General features: G+C 38.0%; 1 protein-coding gene across 3 annotated transcripts; it reads right to left on the reverse strand.

The window, feature by feature from the left end:
• Nucleotides 1-73: 73 nt before the first annotated feature.
• Nucleotides 74-25,112, reverse strand: st14a (ST14 transmembrane serine protease matriptase a). Of its 3 annotated transcripts, none has more exons than XM_084408843.1 (20): nt 25,048-25,112; nt 24,431-24,531; nt 17,366-17,525; nt 17,139-17,269; nt 16,984-17,054; nt 14,968-15,140; nt 12,714-12,746; nt 11,414-11,648; nt 11,153-11,289; nt 10,927-11,030; nt 10,731-10,822; nt 9,083-9,219; nt 8,794-8,898; nt 8,576-8,683; nt 6,235-6,348; nt 5,454-5,570; nt 5,174-5,354; nt 1,870-2,138; nt 1,601-1,737; nt 74-801 (listed from the first exon to the last, which is right to left on the reverse strand). In XM_084408843.1, exons 2-20 carry the CDS (start codon nt 24,473-24,475, stop codon nt 643-645), a joined length of 2,508 nt encoding a protein of 835 aa, XP_084264969.1. In that variant the 5' UTR covers nt 24,476-24,531; nt 25,048-25,112; the 3' UTR covers nt 74-642. The 3 variants fall into 3 exon arrangements, with proteins under 3 accessions (XP_084264969.1, XP_084264968.1, XP_084264970.1); XM_084408842.1 differs by having other exon boundaries at nt 24,795-25,054; XM_084408844.1 differs by having other exon boundaries at nt 83-801; nt 5,454-5,567; nt 25,048-25,101.

The following is a 25,112-nucleotide window of genomic DNA, read 5'->3' on the forward strand; positions in this document are numbered from 1 at the left end:
TGCAGAATATGAATGGAATTTGTACTTGTGGATCCCGACTGTTGCTCTTTTAGTGAACGCATTACACATTTCACACTGTATTAACCAGATATACATTTTATTTGTAAAACGTTGCTAAATTGCTAAATCATGTTGCATGAAACAATTTTGTTATTTTTAAAGTGTTAAATGTAATCCCTGAGCACTCCAGATTCCGAAAAACTCAAACTTTGTTTAAAGTCACATTACATTACATACATTTTGAACAAAAGTCATAAAAAGCATGTTCACATTTGTGACTCCAGAAATACACACTCTCTGAGACAAAGAAAACTGAAGGTACAGAACCAAACAACTAAATCATTCACAATCCAAACATAAAAGCATCACTTCAAGAATGTAGTTACTAAAAAACACAAAATCTTTAAAAGGAGAAATAAGACATTTATTTACACACCTTAAGACAGAATAAAAGCCCCATACCGCTCTCCTCATAAAATATACAAATATATAAAACTATTTCGAAAAATGCAAAAACTGGTCAACATGTCCATCCCTCTGTTTGCAGGGCTACATTGGGTTATTTTCCATGTATGTTATTAAAATATTTGTGAACCAAACCAGTTCATAAAATTTCTCAGTTCATCATAATCTCCAGGCAAGTTATACTCCCGTCTTCTCCTTGATCCAGCCCCTGAATTTTGGGACGTTTGTGTAGATGCCTGGCTTGTTTTTGCGGGCACAACCGTCACCCCAGCTCACAACTCCCGCCAGGTACATACGGTCACCCGATAAGAAGGACAGAGGACCGCCAGAGTCACCCTGAGCAAAGATAAAGAGAGTTATTTAAATGGATGATAATAACAGGAGAGAGAGGAAATAAAATAAAGAGAAACAATTAAATAAAATGGCACTTATGGATGCACAATATTAAAATTCTGACCGACACTAAAAAGATGATCATAATGTTCATTTTATGGTCAATAACCTATAAATGGTTGATATAAAAATTCTACATGATTTTGTCTAAATAAAATGTTTGTTTGATTATAATTTAACACTATGCCAGCTACCATGGCTATATTCATGGTGAGAAACAAATTGAAAAATATATAAATAACAAAACTATATATAAACAACAAATCAAAACCACATTTTTAAAAGGTTTTTTTAAGTTTATAAAAAAAATAAAATAATAAAAAAAAAAAAAAATCTGGCCTCACAGAATCAATCAAAATGTCCATTAAAAGAGGTTTCAGAGATATTGGACATAGAAGCAGCAAACTTTGCGAAACATTTATGTCGCTACCAATACTTTCAGCCACGGCTATTTATTTAACAGTGTAGTTACATTTTTTGTGTTTTTAAAGATGAACTAAGTAAACATTAGGCAAAGTGCAAAATCTGAGAAATGAGCACGACCAATTAAATATATTCAATATCGACCAAAACTGATATTTAAAAAAATCTCTAATATTGACCGATAACAAATATGCTACCGATATATCACGCATTCCTAAACTAAATAATTAAATAAACAGAAAAATATTAAATATAAAAATATACATGGCTTTGCAGGGGAAATCATGTGAACCAGTGTGCTAAAGTTCATGAAGCTCACCTGGCAAGCATCCGTTCCTCCTGTCAGAACGCCAGCACACATCATGCGAGAAGTGATCTGACCAGTCATTAGTTTATCACACGTCGTACCGTTGATGATGCGAACCCGCGCTTTCTGCAGCACAATCGCTCCAGCGCCTGAAATAAACACACGCCAATTACAAATCAAAAGACAAGAACGAAGTTTAAAAATATAAGAATTTGTGAACTTGTGAAAAATGATAGGCTTTGTGAGAGGTGTAAGCATTATTGTATAATTCTTTTACTGACCCCCTTCTCTAGTGGCACCCCAGCCAGTGATAGTGACAGAGTCATTAGAGGTGTAGACATCGTTGGCACTCGGCAAGCAAATGGGTCGAATGGTGTCACTGAAGGCCACGGCTGTATCCAGCTCCATGAGAGCGATGTCGTAGTCATAGGAGTAGGGGTTGTAGGACGGGTGAGGAATGATTTGTTTTAGGAATCTCTTCGTTGCCGTCTGTTTATCTCTTTGTGTGTGAAGACCCAAGTATGCTTCCCATGTGCCCGGCTGAGAATACCTGAGGATTCATCAGATATACAGAGATGAAGGTTTTCTCTTTTCCACTCTTAAAGCCTAAAACCAATTTAACTGATAAATGAAAACAGTATATTCATTATATTAAAGCTACACTATTTAACTACTTAACAAAAAAAAAAAAAGGTTATTCAAGTCGGCACAAAACGGAAGTTGCGATAGTCGAAATTGTGTGTGTGTGTGTGTGTGTGTGTGTGTGTGTGTGTGTGTGTGTGTGTGTGTGTGTGTGTGTGTGTGTGTGTGTGTGTGTGTGTGTGTGTATATATATATATATATATATATATATATATATATATATATATATATATATATATGTATATATGTATGTATGTATGTATGTATGTATGTATGTATGTATATATATACATACACACACACACACACACACATATACATATCGACTATATATATATATATATATATATATATGCCGAAAAGTGATGATGGGAAGTTCTGTGGGTGATTTACTAACAATGTGCAGATAAAAAAAAAACACAGACGCAGCAGTTCATTTCCATTATGACCAAAGCAGTCTACCAAGAGCAGCACAACAGCCCTGGGTCGCAAACATGCAGCAGAACCAATGATAATCAGGTGTGGCTCATCTACTAACAACACAGATGCAGCAAATTAAGAATAACATGGTTTAGCCAGCAGTAAGTTTGGATAATGTCTTCCTCAGGCATTCCAAATAAATGAACATGAGTGGAGAAAATTCTCTCTCTATTATCACACGCTCTGTGTTGGAAGTACAGTTGTAATAGAAATTATTCAACCCCCATTGCAAATCAGATTTATTGGCAAAATTTACAGACTTTTTCTGTTGAACAAATCAAACAGAAGTACTTGAAACAGCTCAACACAACAAATGTTTCAAGCGGTTTCTCCAAATTCAACTGAAAATGCAACTTTCAATAACTTCTGCAGTCTCAAAATTAACAACAGCACAAATCTGCAAAACAGGTGTTGTCTCAAGCACACCTGATGCAAATCAAGGGCTTCATTAGTTGCACCAGGTGTGCTTGAGCTAAAACACATGAAATATCTGAACTGGCTAGGTTTGTTGAGTGTCACATTTGACTGCATGTTAGAAATATGGCTAAGTCAAATGAATGGTCTGAAAAGTTAAGAGAAGATATCATCACCCTTCACAAACAAGGAACAGGATACAAAAAGAAAGCGAAAGCATTAAATGTTCCTAGACACACCGTTGGAAGCATAGTTCGCAAGTTCAAAGTTTAAGGACCAGTCAATGGCTGGAACCAGATTTCTGAGAAGGCAGGTTCAGAATTACCCTTGAGTGACTGCAAAAGACCTGCAGCAAGACTTGGTGGCAACAGGCACTGAGGTGTCAGCTTGCAGAGACGTACACCACTACTGACCCAAAAGCACAAGAAAAGTCGGCTCCAATCTGCTCTAAACCATATAAATTAGCCACAGACGGTTTGGGATTCTGTTCTGTGGAGCGATAAAACAAAACTGGAACTTTTCAGCCCTGTGGATCAGCGGTATGATGCTCTGGGGCTGCTTTGTATCCTCTGGCACTGGAAACCTGCAGCGTGTGGAAGGCAAGATGGATTCATTTTTGTATATCAGGAAATCCTAGGAGAAAACGTCATGCCGTCAGTGAGGAAGCTGAAGCTTGAGCGTGGTTGGACCTTCCAGCAGGACAATGATCCCAAGGATACCTCAAATTCCACAAAGGCTTGGTTGGAGAAGAAGTCCTGGAAGATTCTACAGTGGCCATCACAGTCACCTGACTTGAACCCCATAGAAAATCTCTGGTGGGATTTGAAGGCGACAGTTGCAGAACGCAAACCCTTGAGTATTACTGAACTGGAGGCCTCAGAAACGCTGCCAGAAACTGCTGTCTGGTTATATATCTCGTTTGCAGAAGGTCATAACAGCAGAAGGATGTTCTACTATGTACTAAAGATGCTTGACATGAAGAGGTTGAACAATTTTGAGACTGCAGAAGTCATTAAAAGTTGCATTTTCATGATTTGGGGAAACCACTTAAAGCATCTGTTGTGTTGAGCGATTTCAGTTACTTTTATGTGATTTCTTCATTGCAAACAACCTGATTTGCCATGGGGATTGAATAATTTTGATTAATACTGTAACTATTACAGCAAGTCAAGAGCAAAATAGGTTAAGACTTCCTTTTTTATGGTGTTAAATAATAGTACTATATTGAAATACCACTAAATTAACTAACGCAAACCTTATTAAATCATGCATCATTTATTTATTCCTCATGCTACACAGAAACTCCTACAAATGCATACAATAAGGTGAAAAATTACTGTCCACGCTTTTTCATTGATAATTTTTCACTACGTGTCTTTAGTAAATCCTGACAGTAGTTTAAAGGTGAACTAAGTAACTTTTTTTACCTTAACTGAACAGCTTCGGAGTCATTGGAATGGTTATATGACTTATTTCGGGTTGAATGGTGGTCGTTTCGCACCCCCCTGGTGCCCGTGAGCAGAAAATCCGCACTTGCAACTTTGGGGCGGCAGGCCACCGGCCGCCGCGTCAGGAAGTCTCGCGTGATATCAGGTCTCGCGATGTAAACAATTGCTTTACGGCCAAAATAAATCTGCTAAAATGCCGTCATTATTGCGCTCCCTCACGCTGTTCGAACCCGAATGAAGAAGACGTTTTAAAGAATATCCCATCTGCTTTGATGTCGTTGATCTGCTAGCCTCTGTTGTCTGAGAATAGCCAACGAGTTTTTACAACAGTGTTGTCAAATATCTATTCCGAAGCTGTGGGGGGAGCTCTAGAGAGAAACCTGCGAGCAAAAAGCGAGAATACAGCGAAGAAATCCCGAAGTTACTGAGCCCCGCTTTAATGCCAAATGAGGGTTTGCACTGGTGCAAGCTGTAAGTAAATCAAAGTGTCACAACAGTTTTTGTGAAACATTTTGCTCTATTTTTTTTGAGTTAATGAGTTTCTAAAGTAAAAGTTGTAGATAAAAAAAAAAACGAGAGAAGAGAAACAGAGGAAACTCACTTGATTTTGTCGTCTTGTACACAATGGGCAGCCGTCACAAGCCAGCGTTCACTGATGATTGATGCACCGCAAACATGAGCCATGTTTTTAATGTGGAGGCTGACCTGCCATGGGAACTCGCCCACAACTGCGTCCTCCCCACCCACAACACGAGACGTCTTGAAAGCTTTCTTACCACAGTCTAGAGAATAAAGAGGGAGAGATAGAAATTAACTTTAAACCAAGCAGGATACAGATATGAGAACAGAAGTATGTGTATAATGATGTGAACGACACGCACTGCAGTTGGACTCATCGGAGCCGTCGCCACAGTCATCTATCCCGTCGCACTGAGGGTTATTTTTGGTGACGCATTTGTTGTTATTGCACGTAAAAGTTGAGACTGTACAAGACACTTCTGTAAGAAAGAAAAACAAGCATTAAGAATGACTGAAAAGAAGGAAAGTGTTCCAAATTTCAGAATATTTTCCGTAATATATATTTTCTACTGTTGTCAATCGATAAAAAAGAATTAACTAATTAAATCACACATTTTTCAGTAATTAATCACACATAACATTAACATATTTTTTATATATATTTATGCTGTAATACTTTCACATTCAATCTCCAGAATAATGTATAAACAACATAAAGACAGTATATTTTAAATATGTGTTTAATGGCATCTTTTTACTAAGCACCGTGAATGAAGGCCAGTATCAATAATACCAGTACTGATACTAATGTCTCTATTATACTTTTTTTTCTTCTCAATTATAGCCATTAATTATAGCCATTCAACATTACAGTATAATTGAAAAAGCTATAATTTTTAACATTAATAGGCTTTAAAAAAATTACTTTTAATTTAAGTGAACAAATTTCACATAAACCCATATAATAAACGTCACACTTAGCTTTGCCTTTAATATATCAGGGCTTAACGCTATGTTTTTACAGCCCTAATATTATTTTCTGAATATTTTAAATGTGATCAAAATTAAAATAATGCTAAAATAAACTTGATGTTTAGATTGTCCGATCAAGCTTGCATCATTCTTTATCTAAAATATAGTCACCTCTTGAACATCCATCTTCATCTGAGCCATCGTTGCAGTCAAGATTCCCGTCACACTTCAGCTTCTCGGAGACACACTGATCGTTACTGCACTTAAATTCTCCAGCCTTACATCCTGCCAGAAAAAAGGACAATTATGCCAAAGCAAGTGTGGAGATCTGTTTCTGTGTGGGAGAGAATGATAAAGAGAGAGATAGAGGCTGTATCTGAAACAGAAGACAGTCGCTTAGCTGCTTGGTCTGGCAACAGAGGAGCATTAAAGGGGTGGTATAATGCCCCTTTTTACAACATGTAAAATAAGTCTCTGTTGTCCCCAGAGTGTGTATGTGAAGTTTTAGTTCAAAACGCCCCACAGATCATTTTTTACAGCATGTTAAAATTGTCCCTTTTTGAGGGTCAGTAAAAACACGTTGTTTCGTGTGTGTCCCTTTAAATGAGTTGCTGCTCCCGGCACAGAGGGCGGAGCTTCAAGAGCTTGTGTGTGTGTGTGTGTGTTAGCACCTCCTCAGTATCTCATGAGGAAATGGGACTCATTTTGGACTAATTTCCATATCTAAATAACAATGTCTAATGACCTAAAACAGGGGTTTTCTTACTTTACGCTATGAATGTATCAGTAACACTTCATATCTATCATTAGGAACATTAACCCTATAAAGCCTGCTGTATCATATTTGATACATGAATCAACAATCAAAACTTTGTTGAAAAAATCTGTATAAGCACAATCTACTATAAGCCTCTACACTTTTTTTAGGAAGTAATTGTAAGAACGCCCACCTTCAGGTCATGCTACACGTGTCTTTTTGCTGAGAAATCTCTACTGATTTTCATAAAGTAAACATAAGAACAACTTTCATATTGTTATCAATATTTCAACATGAACTCTTACTTAGGTTTGCTTTACTTATCTGTAAAAAAAAAAACATTTTTTAGATGCATGTATCAAATACGATACATCAGGCATTTGAGAAACGTTTATGAGATTTAGTGACAACTGATATTTACTGTATTTGCAATTTATGCAAGTAGTCTATTAATCAAGTTATCAAATTTCATCAAACTTTGTGGCCATATAAAAAACATCTGCACCAAATTGCATATTTTTGCTCAGTTTGGCCCACTGAATAACATTGATGTGTTTTTCCTCTTCATAATCATAATTCATAATTCAAGCTTCATAATCTCCTATATAATACTATATGGGCCATAAAAGCCTTTTATTGACTATTATTTCATATGGCAGTGTTCTAATGAAAATCTAAATCAAAATTATTCTGTCATTTTTTTTCTTGTTATGAATTGCATCCCATTTTCCGTTATTATAGTTAATTACGCAAAGTGATATGGAACTGTAATGTGGTCAAGACCTGCCTGGAACAACTTTAGCCGTGCATTTTAGTGTTTTAGTGGCAGTGTTTACAGTGTTAACTAACATAACTACATTAAACAGATCATAAATTAAAGAAAATTATGCTGAATGATGATATTTCTAACTATTAAATTATTTCAAATTTTATGTTTTATATATTCTTGACTCTCCACCTGATCTGTCCATCAGATCTAGAACAGTATCAGTGAAGCTTTATAAATATCCAAGTAAACTAAAATGCTGATTTCTTGATAGAAATGGCTAGAAATCTAAAAGAAAAACTCTATAAAATGTACACAACTGTCAAACTGCATGCACAGGATTGTGAGAAATCATAAGCCGCCTTTCCATGGAAATTACTCGGAACAATTTGTCCCAGGAATTTTTTTCCCACCAGACCTGTTGCTGTCTGCGTTTCCATCACGGTCTAAAGTACCGTGGAGATTAGGAGATTTAGTCTAGTGAAGTTTGTTGATTCGAATAGCAAACAACTTTTACTGCACGCACCGCAACAGACTTAAAAATGGTGTCTACCAATCAGCATGTTCAGCACCCAAGTCCCACCCCCGAAAGTTCCTGAACTTTGAAAAAGTACTACTTCGCGAGCAGGGACTTTCGGAGGGGAACATTTTTACCCCGAACTTCATTTAGACCCTGGTTCCTGCGGTGTAAACACACAGAGTACCACCCCAACGTCCATAGTTCCCGGGGAAAATTCCTGCGGTGGAAACGCAGCTATAGAGAATGAAGGATACATCTAAGCTGTCTTCTAAATCTGACCAGATGAAGTCATCTTTGTTTATAGAATGTTAAAAAAGCAATGAATAAGATGCATCTTCATGACTTTTTCTTTTATTGCTTGTGGAGGCCGCATTCTTCAGGTTTCAGATGCAGCCAGAAAGAGATGAAGAGGAAAAAAAAAAAAAAAAAAATGGAAGGAAAAGAAAAGATAGAGGACAAAGGGTCTTACCACAATTAATCTCATCTGTACCATCTCCACAGTCATTTACGCCATCACACTGCCAGAACATGGGCTTACAGAACCCGTTTTTGCACTGGATCATGCTGGAGTCACATTCTGAAATACGAACCATCCACATTCAATCACAGTGTATGCCTGAGCTTAAATTCACATACAAAGTGTGCAGTTGTGTGTTTGATTAAAGACAATGTTCAAGGAACACTTACGGCAGCTCCTCTCATCGCTGCTGTCACCACAATCGTTCCAGCCGTCACAGCGCCTTGTTGAGTTTACACAGCGTTTGTTGCTGCAAAAGAACATCTCCGGGCAGGCTGAGAGATTCAGAAACTGAATTAACTTTCTAATGTTCACATTGACACCACTTTAAAAACTGTAACAGCACCATCACTGGCATCAGTGAGTCTATTTTTTCCCACCTCAGGCCAGACTACTACTAAAATGGTCAAAAATGTGACCCAGTTTTTACCAGTTAACCATTTTAATGCATTTACTTACGGTCAGTGGGCTCAAAGGCCTCAAAAGTGGCGCTAAAACCTCGATCTACATATGATGAGTCCGAGTAGAACACAACAGTCATCTTGTTACTGTTGCCGGTAACCATATAATTAGCTGCCAGCTGCCCACACAATTTGCTGCAAAGTAATAATAAGCATGTAAGTTAGAGCTGTAAAGAGTCTGGATAAACAGAGAATCATATTTTTCTTGTTTAAAATGGAGATGACAATTCTCCCATGATTCTGAACAGACAACTAAACAAAATAACATTTCATTTACTAGAGGTTCTGACAAATTGTTAATTACTGCAGTCAGTTTAAAAAAAAAATATTACAATCATTTTCATTTGAAAAAATCAGTTTGAATGTTTGATTTAAGGCGAGACACTACAGGTGAATAGGGTAACATTTTTAACTAGCAGATATCACCATGAAACTTTCCCAGTTGATTACCTACATTAAGATGAGAAAAAAATGTATTACAAGTTTTCTGTAATTTAATGTTTAAATATGCAAATCAGGCAATATCTAATCAAATATGCACTAATTCAAGCTAAGTCTGGAAAGTTTGGTGTATATAGGTGCTACTGAAGTGGAGATTTAGGACTTGGAGTATGAGAGAAAAGTCATTTTGAGAAAACGGGCTTTAAAGATTTTTCATCAGCCAATGAGATTGCGCATTCAAGCCCTTTTACTTTCACGATTGGTTGCTGATAAAAAGGAAATGACCATATTTGGATCCGACAGGATTGTAGACAAGAGAGAGAGCTTCCTAACGGTGCATGTGATGACAGGCTGACGGCAGAGGTGGCGGAGCAGCATGTTGATTTAGAACGCGAACTTTTGTTGAATTTATGAGAAATCTACAGACGCAAACAGACAAAGTGTAATAAAATAAAGACCTAAATGTGTATTTCAGACTTTTTTTCAACACAAGTCTGAAAGAAGACATGTTATTGAAGACAAATATCCAAAAATCTCAAAATTGACCAGTAAAAAAACCCCGATGTTTTTGCCTGCCGTGTCTCGCCTTAATGACTCATAAATACTTCACTTGTTACATTACTGGACAAATCAGCGTTTTTGAACGAATCTCTTGAATGAATGATTCAATAACAAATGCGGTCACATACTGGCGTAACAATGTAACTGATACAATCTTTATTTGAAGCGTCAAGTTACTTTCAGAAGGTGATTTACTTTATTTTGATCACTACCGTAGAGTTATTGTAACTGTACTTGTCAAAGGTTTAACAGACAAAGCTGAATCGCGGTCATTTGGGAATAAGATCGCATGGGTGTCTGAATAGAGATTGCGTTCTTTTAGCTATTAATCGTGATGCGAGTATGAAATCTTCAGCTAAATGAATGGTGCAGCCGAGTGGTTCAAGATCAAATGAAGAAGAAACCTCACTAAATTTGAACTCTGAAAATGAAACATTTGTTGTGTAGCCTTTTCTTCTACAAAATAAATAAATCTTGTTTTAAGGATGTTTAAAACAAGACATAAATACAGACGAAAATACAGACCAAGATCCAAAAGCGAAATGTCCTCTGCTTCATCAGCACTCTTGGAGAAACGTCAGATCATTCAGATCGGACAATGGACATTTCTGCGAAAAGTTTAACTGAAGATCTAATTTACTGACCTCTTACCAGCAATCTGCACATAATCTGTACAACTGTCTGTTGAAACCATAAACTTGGGGAACTTCAGCTTGATGAATTTGCCAGCAGGAACCTTTAAACAATAGATACAGATGAGTGCTCATAAAGCACCAAACACTTTTAGAAAAGTGGTTCATCAGGACATGAACTGGTTCAACATGAGTGTTTGGGCCTCACCTCGATGTCCCACTGACATGTTGTGTTGGGGGAGTAATAATTAGGAAAGTTCGGTGATTGGAAACTACCAGGGGGTCCACTCAATGTACCACCACATGTGATACCTATTGAAAGGGAAGATCCAGTGAGAGATAAAAAACAACAACAACAACAACAACAGTAATGCATCCCCTACTATTAATCAGTCAAGTTTGTTTTTGTTCAGCCAGCCAGGATTGATCTTTACCATCTCGCTTGACCTGAGAGACACGGGCTCTGAAACCAGGATAATTCCCTTCATCGTTGGTTACCAAGGTGACCAGCATAACATTTCGAGATGAGATGAAGGTTAGCGGATCACTGGGAGAATAGTAGCCACACTTCCTGTTTGAGAGAGAGAGAGAAAAACTCAATTATGTTGAAATTTCACACCTATGTTGATATTTCAGTAGCTTATTCAGCCACCAGATGGCGCTACAGCCACAAACACAATTCACCATTCCCTTACTCTGCCATAAGGAATCTGTCCATGGGGACCAAAGAGTCATACACTCTCACTAAGTCATTTGCACAGTTTTGTTCCAGGTTGAAGGTGTCAAAAGCCAACTTTAGCGCATAGCCCTGGTCTCCCCGAAGCTGCCATTGCACAACAGAGTTGGGAGGATATGGGGAGTCAGGGAAACCCGGTGATGTAATGATCTCTTCCACAGTACCTCTGGCGTGCTGGGAGTATCTCGTATTTTCTAGACATAAAGAAAACAAAAGGTTATTCTTACACATTTATTATTGGATACACTGTACAATAATAAGTATGAATGTGCTTAGGAAATTAAGTCCTGTTCCAAAACCTCCTGAACTTGGGGCCCTATGATTTCTGCAATGCACGAAACTGTTTTCAACGTCTGCCGTCACACCATATTAGGACACGCCGCATGAACTTCATCTCCAGAGCTGCTCTGACAGTTCACCTCATGAGTATTTCATCATTTCAGCTGATAAAACTGGTAAGATACATTCCAGCCAAAATAAAAGTTTGGTTTAACTTGAAGAAATTATGACAGAAATATTACTATTGTACAGTAGAATGTACTTCTCAAATAAAACAGCTTATTAAAAAATTGATTTAAGGAATCGCAAAAATTTTCGTGCTGCAGTTTGTTTGCCAAAAAAATGAAAGGAAACACTCAAATTTAATTTTAATACATTTTACATTTTTAATTAAATTGTTAAAAAAGTTTTATGCATTCATTGATTCCTACTGGTTTTGATAATACATTTTGTATTAAATCAGAAAACGGTTTTATTACCATTATTATTATTGTTCAAATAATAATACTTTTTATTTTTTAAAGTTATGCGAAATCAATTAATTAGACATCCTTTGTTATTAACCAAATGTAACAAGTTCAAATGTTCACCAAGCCTGATGATTACATTTTATATTTGAAATCTGACAACAACTGTCTCACACATTTTGTTTCTAAATGCTTAAATGAAGGCTGGACCGGCCACATTCTCCCATTCATAGTAATATGAGCCTTTGTATATCTCACGTCTTTGATAGGTTGATCTCAAGTCGTTTGATAGTCTTTTTAGGTTGCCATCTCTGATTTATATTTTCACTAACCTTGTTGCAATGCATTGTCAGACTGCTCATGGCGATGCTGCCTTAAGTTACCTTATGGAATAGCCTTCATGTCAGGACTCAGGAGCATACCTATGATACCTTAAATTGCTTGATATGGAGGCAGTTCACTAGGTTTTGGAACAGACAGTATTTGAGAGATATATGTAATGGACTAACTCACTCCTGGCATTTGAGAACAAACGTGTGTCCAGAGCTGTTAATGAAAGATTGACATAGTTATAATGAATCTGTGCTTCAGTATCATGGACATTCAGGTTTTTACATGATAGCATACAGTCAAGAGATCAGTATCTGGATGAATCTCACAAAACATGTGAAGAACCAGGTCACATTTCACCCTACAATCAAATCTCTACACCCATTTTCAAAAAAAAAAAAAAAAACGGGTTTCAAAGTGCAAGTTTTTGAAAATGATAACAATATCATCTTTAAAATCTCAGAAAACGGTAACGTCATGCGCATGCGTATTACGTGTTCTGTCTATAGGCGTGTAGTGTTTCTTTACAAAATGACATCGCCATCTACTGGCCTGGCATGAATAACACAGCGTTTACCGTATTTTCCGCACTATAAGGCGCACCGGATTATAAGGCGCACCTTCAATGAATGGCCTATTTTAGAACTGTTTTCATATATAGGGCGCACCGGATTATAAGGCGCATATAGAATAGAAGATACTGCAGTCAAACGTTTGACTGGGTTTGCGTTATGCAGTGGTCACCAACCTTTTCAAGCCTAAGATCACATCCAAAGTCCAAATGTAAACCAAGATACCTTGTTTATACTCGACGCGTCCGCATGAGCGCGAAGTTAATAAAAAAAATAATATCCGTCTGCTCAGGCAGATTCGGCTTAACAGCGCGCGCGCCTCTGAATCCGAAGATGCATGACTTTGAGCCGAATCTGCCCGAGCAGACGGATATTAGTAGTACATCTCATCACACCGGCACCCAGTTTGCGCGTCTAAATCAGTTGTATGGTCTGGTGTTCAGTCTAAAACAAAACAGTTGCGTCAAGTATAAATGCCTCGTCTGTTTGGGGAGTTGCGCACGCAGTCAGCGGAGGCTCGCGCTCCGGTGTCAGGCGAAAGTATAAACAAGGTTTAAGTCAGCGGTTGTTTAACAGACGTTAACATAAGGCGCCAGATCCATATATAAGGCGCTCCGGATTATAAGGCGCACTGTCGTTTTTTGAAAAAAATAAAGGCTTTTAAGTGCGCCTTATAGTGCGGAAAATACGGTAGTCGTTTTCGTGGATCGTCCGTGCGAACGGGAATCATTTTGACAACGCTGTGGTCTGTACGCGAAAAACACAAAGGAAAAACATTTTTAGCACATTGTTGTCGTGTGAACATACCCTAAAATAGATGTTCCTTATCGCCCTACAATCCATCATGCTCTTTAAGATCACAGAACTCAAGGCTTCTGGTAGTACCTAGGATATCCAAGTCCACTAAAGGAGGGAGAGCATTTTCGTATTTGCGAAATATTTTACATTTACATAATGCATCTCATAAGTTACATTAGATCAAATTCACATTGACCATCTATTGCTCAAAATGTTATGAACACCAGCTAAGTTCATTGTTTTACATTTACTTTTCTGTTTTATCTCAATATGCCCATCCCGAGGTAACTAGAGACTACGCCAGCTCCAGTTTGGATCCAGCTTCTTAAGAACATTTCGGATGACCCAACACCTGTGAAGAGATAAGGCTAACCCCCGCGAGGACTTCAGATCAGAGTCCTGCACGCGGGCGGGCATCCGGCGGGTGATGTGCAGTTCGGGTTGGGAATCAATAGGCATGGCGGACTGCGGGTCCAAGAGTCAAGACTATTTCAACTCAATTCGGTACCCACTAATAGACAGCTGCTTTCATACGGTCCCGTGTTTAGATGTGTTCACATTCTGTAGTCCGAAGACAGTCAAAGGTTTCCAATTACAACGCAATTTGCAGTTGTACTCATAACGCCTAATTTTGGTTTGATTTCTTGTGTTACATGAGAATTATTATTCTTTTTTTGTCTACCTGATGTATATTTAATGCGGGTGCGGTTCGCGGTCGGGTACGGCATTAAACAAGTGCTGCTGTCGGACAACGGGTCGGGTGTTCTGTTAAGTTCTGCGGGCGCGGGTTTACCAATCAGGACCCATGCAAGACTGCTTCAGATGATGCCAACTCTGTGTCAAAGTACATTTGGCAGTTGTGTATGTTGATTCAGTCACCTCCGATAACAGATTACTCTAAATTGTAATGTAGAAACAGGCATTTTCGGTTAAGCTGCTTTGAAACGATGTGAATTTTTAAAAGTGCTATACAAAGAAATGTGAATTGAATTATGCAATCTACACATTTAGTGAGATTCATCCATCTATCCAAACTATGTAATGGATGTACTATGAATTTATATTACCTGAAGACACAACATGATCGAAGATCAGGGCACCTGGTTTTTCCGCACCTCTGCGCGTATATTTAGTGGAGCTATAGATGGCATTTAAGTCGCTCACAGCCTGTTCCACCGCTGCGTCCTGCCCCACTGGAACAGTAAAATCTGACTCATAGTAAGCTATTACGCTGCCCTCACTGCAGGGAGACGGAGAAACAGGCAACACTCAACAGTCTGACCATCTAACAATATAATAACCATAAGGGAAAAAAAGGCCAATTTTAATTTCACACCAAAAAGTACAAATTTATCCACAGGAATTCAGTGATCGAAGTGTGTCTGGCGAAAATTAGCCCAAATCTTTTATTTTTGTAGAGCCTGATGAAAATTGGTTCTTGATGTGAATAGGTTTGTTGATGTCGCTGAACAATTTGCCTATTCATTCTGATCTTTGATTTTGAAAGTGCCCCTATTATGCTATTTTAAGTTCCTAATTTTGTTTTGGAGGTCTCCTATAATAGGTTTACATGCATCCAAGGTCAAAAAACACTTTAATTTTCTTATATACATTGCAGCATCACCTCATTTCTCAAAGAGTCTAAAAATGGTTTGTTCGAAGATTCAGTCGCTCTGAACCCCTCCTTTCTGTGAGCCTACTATGCTCTGATTGGTCATATGACACACTCTGTTGTGATTGGTCAACTGCTTACACCAGGGCTGCGTTCAGCCCCGACAAAACGTTGCACAATGTTTTTTTAAACAGAAACGGTGATGCGTTGAACACACTATTCTGATGACGCAAGAGTTGCAACTATGGCAGCTGAGAAGGCCATTCTTTGTGAAGAATTTTCTGAGCCTGATGAAGTCGGTATAAATATGTTTAATACTACAAAATATGCCCGATGTTACAGTTACTGCACTTGCCGCCCAGAACAAAAGAGAACATCCCAGTCGAGTGAAGGGATTGCTGAAACTGAAATGGAAGCACACATCTTTCCTAATTCAGACTAACACACATCTATTTAGCCTCACATACTGACTTTATTTGTAGTTCATACTGTTTTAATACCCTGTATTTTCTTTCTCATTTTTAGGAAAAGCACTTAATTACCATTGTTTATTTCTATACCAAATGTCATACACTTGCAATGAAGCTAAAAATATAAACAACTACATCATTATGTTGATATCCTATATTTTTACAATAAAACTTACGACAAACATGTCTTCTAATATCCTCAGTTGTTGCGTATACCGAGCTGCATCGAACACATTTGTAAATTACTTTCCTTGAACCCATTGTGCGAGTTCACTTTAATACCGCGTGCTTTATATACATGTTGCTGCTGATTGGACTGCAGTTCTGACACACCCACCAAACAAGAGAAAACGTATCTCAAACCCCGTTGCACGCCGGTGCACGCCGTTTCCAGGAAACATGACGTTCAACCCGGAAACCGTAGCAAAACGTTGCGCACCGTTTTGAACTTGAACGTGCCCCAGGTGTTGGTATCAAAACACTCAATACCATATCTGAATAATAGCTCCGGAGGCTTGCTCAGCGCTTGATACAAACAGGAACAATGGTGTCGGTTTTTCCATATTAATTCCAGCGTGTCCTCATCCTTTGGAAGTGCATGCAAAGTGGATTTGAAGGGCTGAAAAAGGGGTCTTCTCGACAAAACCAACCAAACTCTTCCAAGCTACAACTACAGTGTTTGAGGGCGGCTCATGTAGACATCGATGAAGACAATAGGCTGGCATTATGCAAATGTGTTACACTGTTTAGTAGGTATGTAACAGGAAGTTAGACTGGAATTGCTGATGACTCGTTTCAGCAGTTTTCCATCAATTATTTCCTTTAGGAAACAATAACTTTATTTGTGGTGCACTTTGTTCTTTAAAACTTTGCAGACTTTTACATTCACAAGAAGCTATATTACACACTGCATGAAAGGTAATATTTGAAAACGCATAATAGGGGCACTTTAAGAGCAGGTACATGACCAAATATATGTGGACAATCAGATGTAGACATACCTGAAGGCTTGAACTCTGGAACCAACATAATATTTTGACAGTAGTGGAGATTCTGAGTACATTGATTTCAGCTGAATATGGAAATAAAAATAAAAATCAAAAACACTTTTCTCTGTCAACACTATGTGAAAAAGCAGCTTTAATTTAATTCTCACCTGAGACATGACTTGTTTTGCCAAGTCTTGAAACTCTGCACTGTCTTGGTTTTCATACGCATCCACAAAAGCTTGATTTTTTATCCTAAGCGAGCCGGTGTAAATCTTCTGTAAATTAAAATCCTTCCGGACTGCAGGAGACATGAACCAACAAACATGTGATCAACACTGTCATTATTGACACTGGTAACAGTGTTATGCTGTCTGTGACTGCAGTATTGACTTACAATGGAAATGCCAGACCAGAACCCCTACGATCAAAGCCAAAACGGCTGCCAAGATCACCAGACCAACAATGACCATAACTTTTCCAGGGCCTCTTTTCTTCTCCAGCTTTTTATTATCTGATGCTGGCAAGAATGTGACAGCTTGGTCCCAGTCCTTGTCCTAACAGAAAAAGAGGCAAAAGTAAATTCTCAGTAAATTTCAGTAAATTCTCAGTAAATTTCAGTAAATTCTCAGTAAATTTCAGTAAATTTCAGTAAATTCTCTGAAAATTTCAGTAAATTCTCTGAAAATTTCAGTGTCTCCAAAATGCTGCAGCTAGAGTGGTCTTTAATGAGCCGAAGAGAGCACACGTCACTCCTCTCCTCACACAATTGCACTGGTTGCCAGTTGCCGCACGCATCAAATTCAAGTCACTGACGTTTGGCTACAGAACAACCACTGGCTCTGCTCCCTTTTACCTAAACTAATTACTTCAGACTTACGTGCCATCCAGAAACTTGCGCTCTGCAAGTGAACGTCGTCTTGTGGTGCCATCTCGAAGAGGCACAAAATCTCTTTCTCGCACCTTTACCTGGACTGTTCCCTGCTGGTGGAATGATCTGCCTAACTCAGAGCGGCTGAGTCTGTAGCCATTTTTAAGAAAAGGCTGAAGATACTTGATCCATTAATACTAACACTTTTTATTCTATTCTATATCTATTTATAAAAATAAGTAAATAAATGTAAAAAAAGTACTGCGTTAGATTGAACTGGGAAGGGTCATAGCACTTGCATATTGTCCTATTGTTAGTTTAACAGCTTCTATTGTTCTCATTTGTAAGTCGCTTTGGATAAAAGCGTCTGCTAAATGAATAAATGTAAATGAGTAATTGATCAACAGTATAAACTTTTTTTAAACAATATATCAGGCATGAAAACTGGTCAGGGGTAAAAAAGGTGAGAAGGATACGGCAGCAAAAAATCCAATCCAATCACCTTTATATTATCACATTTTAAAAAACAAGGTGTCGTGGAAATTTTAAACTGTATATTAAACTAACCATGTTTCTAACATCTAACCTTATTTAACATCTAACAATGGAACAGGATGTACTGTACGAAACCAATGGAAACCTTGTGTCTTTGACCGTGTGCGTATGTATGTAAAAATAACATCGTTTTGAGAAATGAAACTAGACCATCTGTTAATCGCAAGATTCTAACAGACTAAGTCGTCACAAGATCAGAGTTTGCTTTACCTATAGTAACAGAGGGGTTTGCATATGAAGAACCAATCAAATAGTGGGGAAATTATGTAATGCAGCTTGACATTTATGTCATACCTCTATACTCTAAAAACTGTTGTATATGTGTTTTACGGGGGGATGTCTCAATGGAATTTGTTTGAGATCGTCCGGCCTTGATTCTTCCTGGGAGAGTTTCTCTGAGAACTGCTCGAAGACTCTCCCGGCCGTTATTAAAGCATTTAAAGGACATTTGCTGAAAGTCTGTCTGTTAATTTCTGCTGTGCAGCAAGAAAACTAATTAGTAAGGGAAAACAAGTTAGACTAGGTGGGATATCCAAGTGGGGACGTCGCCAGGAGACGAGACCCAGGTACAGAGTTGGGTGTCCATTTGGAGACACCCCAGACAGGTCAGTTTAGGGAAGCAAGTAAGTTAGAGTAAGAGACTCGGCCAGTTGTCGACTGAAGACGCAAAGAGCTGGAGTATAAAGGTTATTAAGTGTCCATGAGTAGACGCAACAGATTTATTTATTAAGTGTCGATTTGTAGACGCTAGATAGTCGGGTTTTAGGGGAAAAATCCACTACAAAGGTTACCAAAGTGCTGCACAAAGAATAGGAAATATAATAACACATAAAACATATAAAATATGGGGGCCATTTTAATGTGTGGAGGCAAGTATTTACACAAAACACACAGCTTGAGATAATTTTTTCTTTTTCGCCTGAACCAGAATCTCAAGGGCCCGTTTTCTCTGTTTAGCAGCATGTCTCAGCCTTGCCCTCTTCTCTTCTTCAGCCGCCTGTTTTTTTTAGATCCTGAGCACTACTGGATCCTTTGCAGTGCACCACTCTCTCCTATCTCTCCATGCGAAATACCCATGAGACCCCCTGAAAGCCTCAAAAGCAAAATTTGAAGGGGGTCTCAAATTTTGTCAAAAAAATTAAAAATAAAATATTTTATTGTCCGCCAGTGTTAATTTCGTTAACGAAAAAATTTACTTTGATGACCTTTTTTCCCCTGACCAAGACAAGGCGATGAGAGACGACACCCACGTCATTAAACGATAACTGTGACTATATCAATACAATCGATGCAATATCGTTGACAAAAAAAGATGAGACTGAAATGTGTTTAAAAAATAAATAAAAACTTGACCAAAACCACTTATTTTCGTCGAAAAAAGGAGAAGACAACATATCACAGACTGTTTTTACGAGCGTTCATGCAGATTTCAATAATTTAAACCAGTCAGAGCTTTTCTGTTAAAAGAGCACGTTTTCTACCCGGTCTTTTCAATAGTATCTGGCAACCATACGTGCACGCGCGCGCTTTCTACACTTCTGAAGAAGCGCAGATGATCTGAAAACACAGACAAGTAAGCTGGAGTTCTGCGATCTTCATTTGAGATTTTCATTGAAAAGATTTTCTCACGACCCCCCACCCCCAAATATTTTCTCATCGGATCTGCACAAATCACGTAGGAGACCCATTTTGGTTTTAAAACGGCGAATTTCGCCGAAAGGTGAGGAGTTTTCATGCCTGATATATGAGCTCAAACTGTGTGTAAATCCCCAATTTTGTTTTATTATTATAAAAAATAGTGTCCATCGTAGACAAAACCAGTTGCCTGGGTAAAAATAAATTGTCACTTTTAATTGTTCATGACCTATTTTCTATTTAATATGCATCAAAAAAATGTGCCAAAACAAAAAGTTCCACCAAAGTCAGAAGTTCATGGAAACTCTTATAGAAGAGACTTCCTGATTTTGCAATTAGGATACAAAGTGTCTAAAGAACAAATCAACCAAACATAAACTGCTAATTCCCAAGGAGATTCTCAAGGACATCTGATATCGTATTGTGATGAACGTGATGGGTGTTGATTATGTTAGATAACTGACGTTAACCAATCATAACAGTAGGTGTTTACTAACAAGATTGAAAGGAGCTGCTCATTAAAAACATCCCAAAGATCATTTCAGACAGAGGGTCAGTATGAATGTTGAAAACAATTGTCTTTCTGTATTTGTTTTTGTGCAAAAAAAAAAAAAAAAAAAAAACTTATTAAAGGGGTGGTATAATGCCCCCTTTTACAATATGTAAAATAAGTCTCTGTTGTCCCCAGAGTGTGTATGTGAAGTTTTAGCTCAAAATACCCCACAGATAATTTTTTACAGAATGTTAAAATGTCCCTTTTTGAGGGTCAGTAAAAACGTGTCGTTTCGTGTGTGTCCCTTTAAATGCAAATGAGCTGCTGCTCCCTGCACAGAGGGCGGAGCTTCAAGAGCTTGTGTTTGTGTATGTGTGTTAGCACCTCCGCTCCGATTACCTCAGGCAGACACGCACTAAAATGTCAGAAACTATTCTGCCTTTTATGTTTAAACTGGAGTCGGACAAAGATGGAGAGACTCAAGAAGAAGTGACAACAACGTTTCTGAATGGTTAGTTGATGAATGTATGTCACATTCTGTTCACATTCAGACTCACAAATGTGCTTTACTACAACTCTTCCTCTTCTCAACATGGACTGCGTGTTCCCATGGACGGGGTTTATGTACATTTTAGGGTTAGTGATGTCACTAAGCCGGGAGGAATGTCGTGTAGTCCCTACCAGACGTTTGTTGTAGTCCTTAAAAAACTATTTCTTTAAAAGCAAATATCTTCCTGTGCTTTGAACTTTGAGTGTTATACAACTTTGCAGACGTTATGCTCAAACAGCAACATTACACACTAACTAAAGTTAGAAAAGTGAAATCATAAATCAACCACCCCTTTAATTTTTTTAGTGAACCTATTAAAGTAATTTAAAAAATCCATGTCATGACCCCTTTAATAGTGCCGAGTAAAGCTGATGCCATTTTTAAGAGACCAGAATGATTATTGTTCTTCTAATCAGACTTTTTGTTTTGGTTTGAATTTAAGACTTTCAACTTTCAAGTTAATGAGTGAAGAAAGTCCAGCTGTAAATGAATGAACTGAGCGGTCGACATTCTGTGACGACATGGATGATGCATGAAAAGCAGCTGATCACTAGTGAATAAAGGGATATCCCTGAGTCATATTCTCTGTGCCAGTTTCATTTGTGGGGGTGTTTGATCATAGTAACGCTAACTGCCGTAAGCATGTCGTAACAGATCTGTGGAATGCGTTCAGGCGTACACACACGTCAGACAAAAATAGAATAACATTCTGACTGCTGATCATTCAAAATACATCAAAATCCTCAGTTCTTGCCATGTGCTTCGAAACATTTAACCTGATCTACATAATAACTAGCAGTGATGTTTAAAAAAGCCAGCTTGCCCAACTTTAAAACAAAATCTAAATCAAAGCTAGTCAAGGGAGTAGTATCTTCTTTTTAAAAAATACCTTTTATATCTTGATCTTTTTTACAAACCGAATTCCGGAAAAGTTGGGACGTTTTTGAAATTTGAATAAAATGAAAACGAAAAGACTTTCAAGTCACATGAGCCACTATTTTATTCACAATAGAACATTGATAACGTAACAAATGTTTAAACGGACAAATTTGACACTTTTATCCACTAAATGAGCTCATTTTTTAAAATGTGATGCCTGCTACAGGTCTCAAAAGTTGGCACAGGGGCAATAAATGTTCGAAAAAGCAAGACATTTTGAAAAGATTCAGCTGGGAGAACATCTAGCAACTAAAAATAGTCCAAGTGACTACAGTGGCTATACATTAAGTTTATCATGCGACGACAATACTTTTTGTGCGGAAAAACAACAAAAATAACGACTTTATCCAACTATTAGTGTTCTTCTGTACAAGATGACGTCCCGACATCATCGAGATCTAAATCGCAATAAGTGTCGAATTCAATAGCTTACATACAGCGCGCGTCTTCCTCTGCTTATAAACAGACCGTTTTGCGCTTCCGGCAATGTCGGGACGTCATCTTGTACAGTAGATGGCGGTAATACTCCCAAGGAGTGAGCAGCCAGTAACAAGTAGTAGTAGAAGAAGAACGCCATAATCTCAGTTCTCGCGCATGCGTCCTGGCGCTCCCGTGAACTCTCGTCAGAGGCCCACATTGAAGAACACTAATAGTTGGATAAAGTCGTTATTTTTGTTGTTTTTCCGCACAAAAAGTATTGTCGTCGCATGATAAACTTAATGTATAGCCACTGTAGTCACTTGGACTATTTTAACGATGTTTTTAATAACTATTCTGGGCCGGCGAGTTTCGGTCCCTCTGAAAGCCTATGAAGGAGTGAGACAGCTGTCAGATTTCATCAAAAATATCTTAATTTGTGATCCGAAGATGAACGAAAGACTTACATGGTTGGAACAACACGAGGGTGAGTAATTACTGACAGAATTTTCATTTTTGGGTGAACTAACCCTTTAATAAATTTAACCTATATACATTTTTTTTTTTTTTTTTTACTTTAAAAATGTCAAAAGCACATAAAAAAGTACTAAAAAAACTAATTAAAAATAAAAGCCTATTCAAAATATTAATACATTTTTACACATTCCAAAAACATTTGTGAATTAAAAATGACTATTAATGTTATTTTCACACTGTAGTCTGTTTCTCATTTGCTATTTTAAATAGTAATACACTTATTATTTCGTCCAACAGTCATCCAGTACACTGCAAAAACGATTTGGTGTAGGACTTACTTTTGAAACAATTTAAATTTCACCAATAATTACAAAGAAACGGCAAGTAACTGCAAATTGAATTAAACATGAAATTTTGAAGTAGAAAGAATGAAATGGTATTTTCTTCTCAAATGTACTCCAATAATCCGATTTGCTCACAACTTAGAGAATTTTTTTTTTCTTTTCAGTATACCCTAGCCTAGATATCTCAGAATCGACATTGGCTGTTGAAAACCACATATCTTTCACCATCACTACATTATATCACCAAAGCACGACTGTTTTGAATCTACTCAAGACGACAGTCAGCTACCAATAATCACAAGACATAAAAACTGCTATAGTGGCCAGTCTGGAAGCACTTCATTTAGGGTCTTGTGAATGTCCATTGACACCCTTTCCTCAGAGACGACAATGAAGTAGTCAGCAGAACGGCTTAAACTCGCACTCCTATGGATGATCTATAGAAATGATATCCCTTACACAAGATAAACCGACCGAGACGGAAAGAAAAGTGACTACAGACAGGAAATAAGGTCTGGCACATTTTAAACAAATACATGGTGTGAAACCTCCAGTTTCAGCAGAGGTGGCACGCTTATACGTTTGGTAACTAAATAAGTTTTGCCCACTAAAGAGCTCAATGTACTCAAACATCAGGTTACGCGATGTGTCACTCTGTCATTCATTGCGTCATAAGGCCTTTTAGATAAAAACGTAGAATATTATCAATACTAGCTTTTATCTTGCGCTTTAAAGAAAGACCAACCAAGTCGCAAAGAAAGCTCAGCTAAATTAAATAGAGCTGAACATAACTAGAATAATGTGTAGCCAGCCACTATGAAATTTGTGTGATGTTTTAAGCTCTAATTCATTTTCAACACATTTCCAGGCCTGGAAACCACACTTTTATGATTATTAATGGGGTTTCCATGAGTGTGGGAAACTTGATGAATACGGGTAGTACCACTGCTGTTTAAAATGGACCTGTTAAGCACATCTCTAACTAACCACAATCTTGTTTAGCGTTTCAAATTTCCACCTCTTGCAGTTCTTATAATCTTACGCCTTCTGATACAACAGGAAATACATTCATGCGAGAAAAAAATATGTTTTTGGGACATAAATTATGTGAGATTTCAGTTCTTCATTAGATGTTTAAAGGTGCTTGGCAGGTTGAAAAATCACAATATGGCGAAACTTACCGAAGAACCGGGAGTGTACCGCATTCCTCTATCCATAGGGTCCATGTCCGAGAGACCACCGGCAGAATATCAACACACCTTTTCTTCTCACTCTTCCACTTCTGCTGACAAAATAAGGCGAGTAATTGTGTATTGAGAGGGGGAAACAGACTAGTTATTCTCAGCTGAAGTCAAACAAATGTGGAAAACAACAACGCCCATAACAAGTGCACGCGACAACTAAATAAAACATTCAACCGTCCTATAAAAACTTCCACCTGAACTCTCGAACAAACTAAGACGTGTAAATCACGGAAACGAAATTACACGATTAAAACGAGATATGTATTTATCTTCCGCAGAGAGTGAAGTTTGTGTCGTCTACCTGTGAGAAGAGAAGATATTTCCGGAGAGATTGGCGATACAATGGGAGTGACTAGCTCAAGCGATACTGTCTCTACAGGTGTGCACTTTACCTTTAAACACCTTTAAACTCAATTCCACACTACAAACAACCCTCAAAGTAAGGTGAATACAGCCGTTAATATTTTAAAACGAATGTAAGGTTAATTTTAAGTACATGTATGATGATGTATAACGTTAGTATCGATCCGTGTTTCGGCTGCGGAGTGACTCACCTTACGCAGCAGTGGGCGTCGTCTCAATCTAGGGTGCTGTCCTGCGGCCTACTCAGACTGCATGC

The sequence above is a fragment of the Rutilus rutilus genome, assembly GCF_951802725.1.
Source record: "Rutilus rutilus genome assembly, chromosome: 5".
NCBI lineage: Eukaryota > Metazoa > Chordata > Actinopteri > Cypriniformes > Leuciscidae > Rutilus > Rutilus rutilus.